This window comes from Nicotiana tabacum, chromosome 3 (assembly GCF_000715075.1).
Source record: "Nicotiana tabacum cultivar K326 chromosome 3, ASM71507v2, whole genome shotgun sequence".
Taxonomy (NCBI): Eukaryota; Viridiplantae; Streptophyta; class Magnoliopsida; order Solanales; family Solanaceae; genus Nicotiana; species Nicotiana tabacum.
In genome coordinates this window covers 163,201,836-163,207,488 of record NC_134082.1, presented here as the reverse complement: position 1 = coordinate 163,207,488, position 5,653 = coordinate 163,201,836, and the positions used below count along the sequence as shown (strand labels likewise).

General features: G+C 37.8%; 1 protein-coding gene across 2 annotated transcripts; it reads left to right on the top strand.

The window, feature by feature from the left end:
• Positions 1-643: 643 nt before the first annotated feature.
• LOC107782717 (F-box protein SKIP19) lies at positions 644-3,747 on the top strand. Of its 2 annotated transcripts, XM_016603646.2 has the most exons (3): positions 644-1,129; positions 2,533-3,195; positions 3,442-3,747. In XM_016603646.2, the coding sequence occupies exons 1-2, from the start codon at positions 750-752 to the stop codon at positions 3,164-3,166; spliced, it is 1,014 nt and encodes a 337-aa protein (XP_016459132.2). In that variant the 5' UTR covers positions 644-749; the 3' UTR covers positions 3,167-3,195; positions 3,442-3,747. The 2 variants fall into 2 exon arrangements, with proteins under 2 accessions (XP_016459132.2, XP_075106244.1); XM_075250143.1 differs by having other exon boundaries at positions 2,533-3,747.
• Positions 3,748-5,653: the final 1,906 nt, after the last annotated feature.

The window sequence follows — 5,653 nt, the reverse complement described above, 5'->3', positions numbered from 1 at the left end:
TAATATTAATATGTGCTTATGCAATACAGGTGTAGTACGAAGTTGTGTGCATATGAGATTTTAAAGGAATGACAAGTATAAGATAATCATACCTTCTTACATTTCATTACTTACCATATGTAGTTTCTCTTTACATTTAACCATGTGATGATATGTATGGCTTCTAATTGTAATCTTTCCGGATGTAGAAATTTTTTTGTAGATATATATATACAATTGGTTAGAGACTCGTGCTGATAATGTGTTATGAAATATAACTCAAAGTAACAATATGGAACAAGAAAATAAAAGTAGTTTAGTAAAACATGAACAAGAAATGGATATAGAGAGAAGAAAGAGATTTTTTTTTAATTGTGTATATTTTTCTATCTATTACAAGGCCTTTATATAGACATGAAAAGTGAACATAGAAAATATGTCATGAAATATATTATTGAACATAGAAATTATGTCATTGAATATGTCATTAAGCATTTGACATGAAGATCATGGAGTAAAAGTAGACATACACCGTAAATATAATATTTATAGAGTAAGAGTAGACATCCACCGTAAACATAATATTTATAGTAACAATAGCACATTTTATCGGAAATTATTATCCTTTCCCTTATCAAACCACGTGAGTATCAACAGGCTTTTTCAATGCTCATTGACCCGTCTATTTGAGTATTAAAATTCCCACTGTCAGAGGCTAATCAGAAAGTACTAGGAGAAAACACAGACGACAAAACCCTAAACACAGAGAAATGCCGAAGCCAAAACGGTTGGTAGGGAGAATCAAGCAGAAAAATCAGAAAGCGTCAACCTCTTCCTCCAAACCACCACCACCGCCGTCTCCGCCGTGGGTGGAACTCCCTCGAGAAATCACGGCGGACATCCTTCTCCGGTTGGGAGCGATAGAGATATTGCAAAATGCACAGAGAGTTTGTAGTACGTGGTGGAATGTGTGCCATGACCCTATCATGTGGCGGGATATTGACATGGGAAACGACAGTACTGTGGACATAGATGATAATGACTTGGACTGGATGTGCCGCGTCGCTGTGAATCGCAGCCAGGGTCAGTTGCTCAAAATTAACATCGAGCATTTTGGAAATAACGATTTACTCAAATATATAGCGGAGAGGTATGAAATGGAACTGACAATTTACCCTTTCCGGTATTTAAAATTTATTTAATACCTTTTGCAAGCATTTTGGCATATAGCAGGCGTATTGAAATGTGTAGGAGTCGGTAGAGACATGGTTGTAAATGTGTTTTAAATAAATTATAAATTTTGTTTTGAAACAGGACAATATTCTCTCATAAACCTATTAATCAACTTGACCTCAACTCACCCAATTATCTATTGTTGTCATAAACCATATTAAGTAAATTTGTCAACTTCACGAGAATGTTGGTGCAATAACATGCTTATTGGTGGAAGATGTTGAGACTTCAAAAGGATCTGCCTTTCAATTTTTTGTTTTGAGGTACAAATCACTCCTCATCGAAATTTGATTTATGTGTGGTATATCTTTTTGGTGCCTTGGAGCCTTGGAGCTACAGTAAAGTTGTCTATGTGTGAACTATAGGTCACGGGTTAGAGCAGCCACTGATGCTTGCATCAGGGTACCCCTTGGGGTGCGGTCCTTTCCCGGACCCTTCATTAATGTGGGATGCTTCGTGCACCATGCTACCATATTATATCTTTTTCATGCCAAATTTTGTTACGTGCTTCTGTTTGGAATTGGTGAATAATTTTACTTAAGATGTGATAGAAGTTGGTTCAAATGTTGCTTATGTCTCAGTTTTTGAGTATAAAGTGCTCAATGTTAGAAACAACTCTTTTTTTCTAATTGTTGCACAATTGGCTTTTTGACTTGCTGAAATATGTATATTTAGTTGAAATAAGATTGTCTTTTCAGCTTTTGTGGATATTGTGCTAAATTTTGTGCATACAAAGAGCACCCTCTCTCGCTGCAGCACATGAGGAACCAGACACATTAGTTCTTCTAACATGTTTATAATCTTCTGTAACTCTGTTGTGACATAATATGACTTCTGTACTGCTAAATGGTCAAGCTTTGGCCAAAATGTATCTTTCGCCTGCCTTTTGGGCATTACCATGCTGAGTCATCTATTTTTATATGACATTGCTTCTAGCGGTGGCACCATGAGACATCAGATATATCTTTTTATCAAAAATAAATGAAGGGTGGGAAACACTGCATGTTAGGGGATATATTATATGTAATTTCCATGGAAACTTCAATGAGTAAGCAAATATTGTCTTAGATCAGTTGACCTAGCAAAAATTTAACATAAGATGTACTATGTGTGTGCTAAGTTCATGGATGACATGATTCACGGAAAATTTCAGATACCATTGAATATGCATTAGGGATATATTATGTTTGATTTACATGGAAAATTTAATGTAAGCAAATGTTGTCTAGATTAGTTAACCTGGTAAAAATCTAACGTAAGTTGTACTATTTTTATACTAAGTTCATGTCTGTTGATCTAATCTTGTGCGCTTCTGAACAGATCAAGTCAGCTAAGGCATCTAAGACTTGTCAGCTGTGATGAAATTTCAGATGGAGGTTTGGCTGCAGTTGCCAAGAACTTTCCGTTGTTGGAGGAGTTGCACATTTACTTAGCTGTTATTAGTGAAGCTGATATAGTGGCTATCGGTCGTTCTTGCTCGCAGCTCAAGTCATTTACATTGAACAACATTAGATTCAGAGGATTTAGAAATTTACATTTTAATGTCAATGATGAAGCTCTGGCTATTGCAGGAAATATGCCTGAACTGCGACGCCTTGCACTTTTTGGGAATAACTTGACAAATGAAGGCCTGCGTGCCATTCTTGATGGCTGCCGGCGGCTTGAATCACTTGACTTGCGCCACTGTTATAGTATTGATCTTGAAGGGGATTTAGGAAAGAGATGTCGCCAACAGATTAAGGATCTGAAGTGCCCGCGTGATTCTACTTCTGGTTATGAGTTTAGAGCTCAGATTTGTGATTATAGTTCTTCCAATGATGAATACCCATCTGGGGTGTCTGAAGCTGGCCTCTCAGACTATTTGTTTGATTATGAGTATGATGACTTTGATTACGACGACTTCACTAACCCATTTAGCGGCGAGTATCATGATGAGGAGGGTTTCTTTTACTGAGATCGTTTGTTACCTGAAATTTGTTAATGGTAAGAACATAGTTCTATTGAATGCTTTTTTTTTTTATTACTAGCATTGTTTCGCCCTTCTTCCTTCTCGTCCCCCCAGGAAAGGTGGGGGAGAGGGGTAAGCCTCAGCTAAAAACAATGTCTCAGGCTCCTGGTGGTGCAGCTCAGCAAGAGGGCATGCTCAGATCCATCTGGTCTAGTGGAAATCTTTGGGAGGAACGACAGAATTAGCTATTTGCTAGAAAATCAACAATTGTTGTTTTGCAGGTTCTTGTTTGCTGGGTAAACTGCGATTCGATTGTTCAGCAGGTTCTTGTTTGCTGGGTAAACTGCGATTCGATTGTTCAGCAGGTTCTAGGTTGCTGTTTGAATTGCCATATTTTGCTGCTCTCGTAGCAGTTGAAGTGTCCGGGTTTGCACATTGTTGGCAGCAGATTGTAATTGTAGTTATTAAGGCAGACCTTAATCCACTACCCTTAGCACTTGGCTGCTCTTAGAACTACCAGATAACTACTGTGTTCTCTCCTTTTTTGTTTGGTTCATAACCCTTTCGCATAAATCGCATTTGGTAAATTTCTTAGTCTTTTGTTTGAAGGTATATAAAAGCCATGCACATACATACAAACATACATAATCTACAAACTAAAGGTTCAACAAAAGAGTGGGAGGCATACGAGTCTAGCAAAAATATCAAAAGTGCCTCCACCAAGCCAAAGTGAGGGCTCAACTGAAGCAATGGAGCTTGTCGCATAGGAAGATTTCTGGGCAGTGGAGAAACACTATCTCCTTCGGAAGGAAATTACCATGGTGCCTCTAAAAGTTTAACCTCATAATTCCAGCCACTTATTTTCACTTTGCTCGTCTAATTGACACGTTCTGCTTGTAGTTCGTCTCTCTTCACCTGGCTCTTAGATCTCTTCAAGCTCCACATAATTGATTGGTGACAGAGGGGGATTTCAGGATTTGATGGCTACGGGTGCCATTGTATTTAGGCAAACTTACCACTAGTGGAGGAGGTTACATTTGGTCGGTTCGCTTTGCTTAATTTGGTTCGATTTGACCCATTTTAAATTAATTCGGTTCAGTTTATAAGATTCTTGTGCATTATTTTACCTCCTATAGCAAACTTTTACACCATATTTATTATAAATAAAACCCTTTTTAAAATATTATTTTCTATAGCTACATTTTAGTTTTTTTTTAGCAAAATATGTATTTATGGTCATTTTCTACTATTAAGCCATTAAATATGTTGTCTAATATTTTTCTCTCTCATTCTTTCAGTTTATTTTCTTCCAAAATAACGCATAGTATCTTATTTCTCTCTCCACGATTTCTCACTCATTTTTTCCTATATGAACCAGAAATGTCACGACCCCAAATACCCCGATCGTGATGACGCCTATCACAATACTAGGCAAGCCAATCCAACATTTACCACATCGAATTCTTTTTATAAAATTATTTTCTAAAACCGGTTAAGTCTCAAATTCTTCATATGTAATATATAAATCAACAGAAATAGCGGAAACCAGTACAAAATATACTAACACAGTCCGAATCCGGTGTCACTAGTCATGAGCCTCTAAGTACAACCAAAACACTGCCCGAATAATACAAAATAGTCTGAAATAACAAAATGCTAAGATAGGAAGGAGGAAGGCAGGGTTGCGAACGTCGTGCAACTACCTTGCGATCTCCGGATACGACTCTGAGAGTGCTGGAAGTTCTCACTCTAATGCTCGGGCACCTGGATCTGCACACAAAGTGCATGGAGTAATGTGAGTATGCAAACCCAGTAAGTAACTAAAGTAAACAAAGTCTGAGTGCAGTGACGACCAGTTAAAATTATATAAGAAATCTCAACAGAAATATCAAGTCGAAATCTGCAATTCAATAGCGAGTTATCTCGTAAAACTCCAGTTTCAATTCAAAATCCTTTGAAAATATTTATTCAACATTTTTTGACAGAGACTCAGTATAAAAAGAAGAGTGAAAGCAGCAAAGTCATAAACAAGCCCCTCGAGCAAGGTATCACTCATAAGTATAGCCTCTCGGGCAAGCCTCTCAATCTCGTGACTCAACTCTCATCAATCAATACTCACACTCAGTACTCCGGCTCAATAGATATCTCATAATAATAATAACCGCTGCGGCGTGCAACCCGATCCATAATAGATAGTCGACTACGCTCACTGAGGGTGTACAGACTCCAGAGGGGCTCTTACAGCCGAAACGTCATATCGTTGCGGCGTGCAGACTGACCCAATATATATCGCTGCGGCGTGCAGCCCGATCCATAATAGATAGTATAATATCGTTGTGGCGTGTAACTCGATCCATAATATATATATATAATCATTACCATTAAGTCCTCAACCTCTCTTAGTCATTAATCTCACGGCCACTCGGGCATATCAGTGAAAATCAAGGAATCTCAACCCAAACAGTTTTCATATATTAAGCAGTAGAGTAATGA

Coding starts and splice junctions, on each gene's coding strand:
- LOC107782717 (XM_016603646.2), top strand. CDS start 750: ATGCCGAAGCCAAAACGGTTGGTAGGGAGAATCAAGCAGAAAAATCAG. Junction 1,130..2,532: donor CTCAAATATATAGCGGAGAG/GTATGAAATGGA, acceptor GCTTCTGAACAG/ATCAAGTCAGCTAAGGCATC.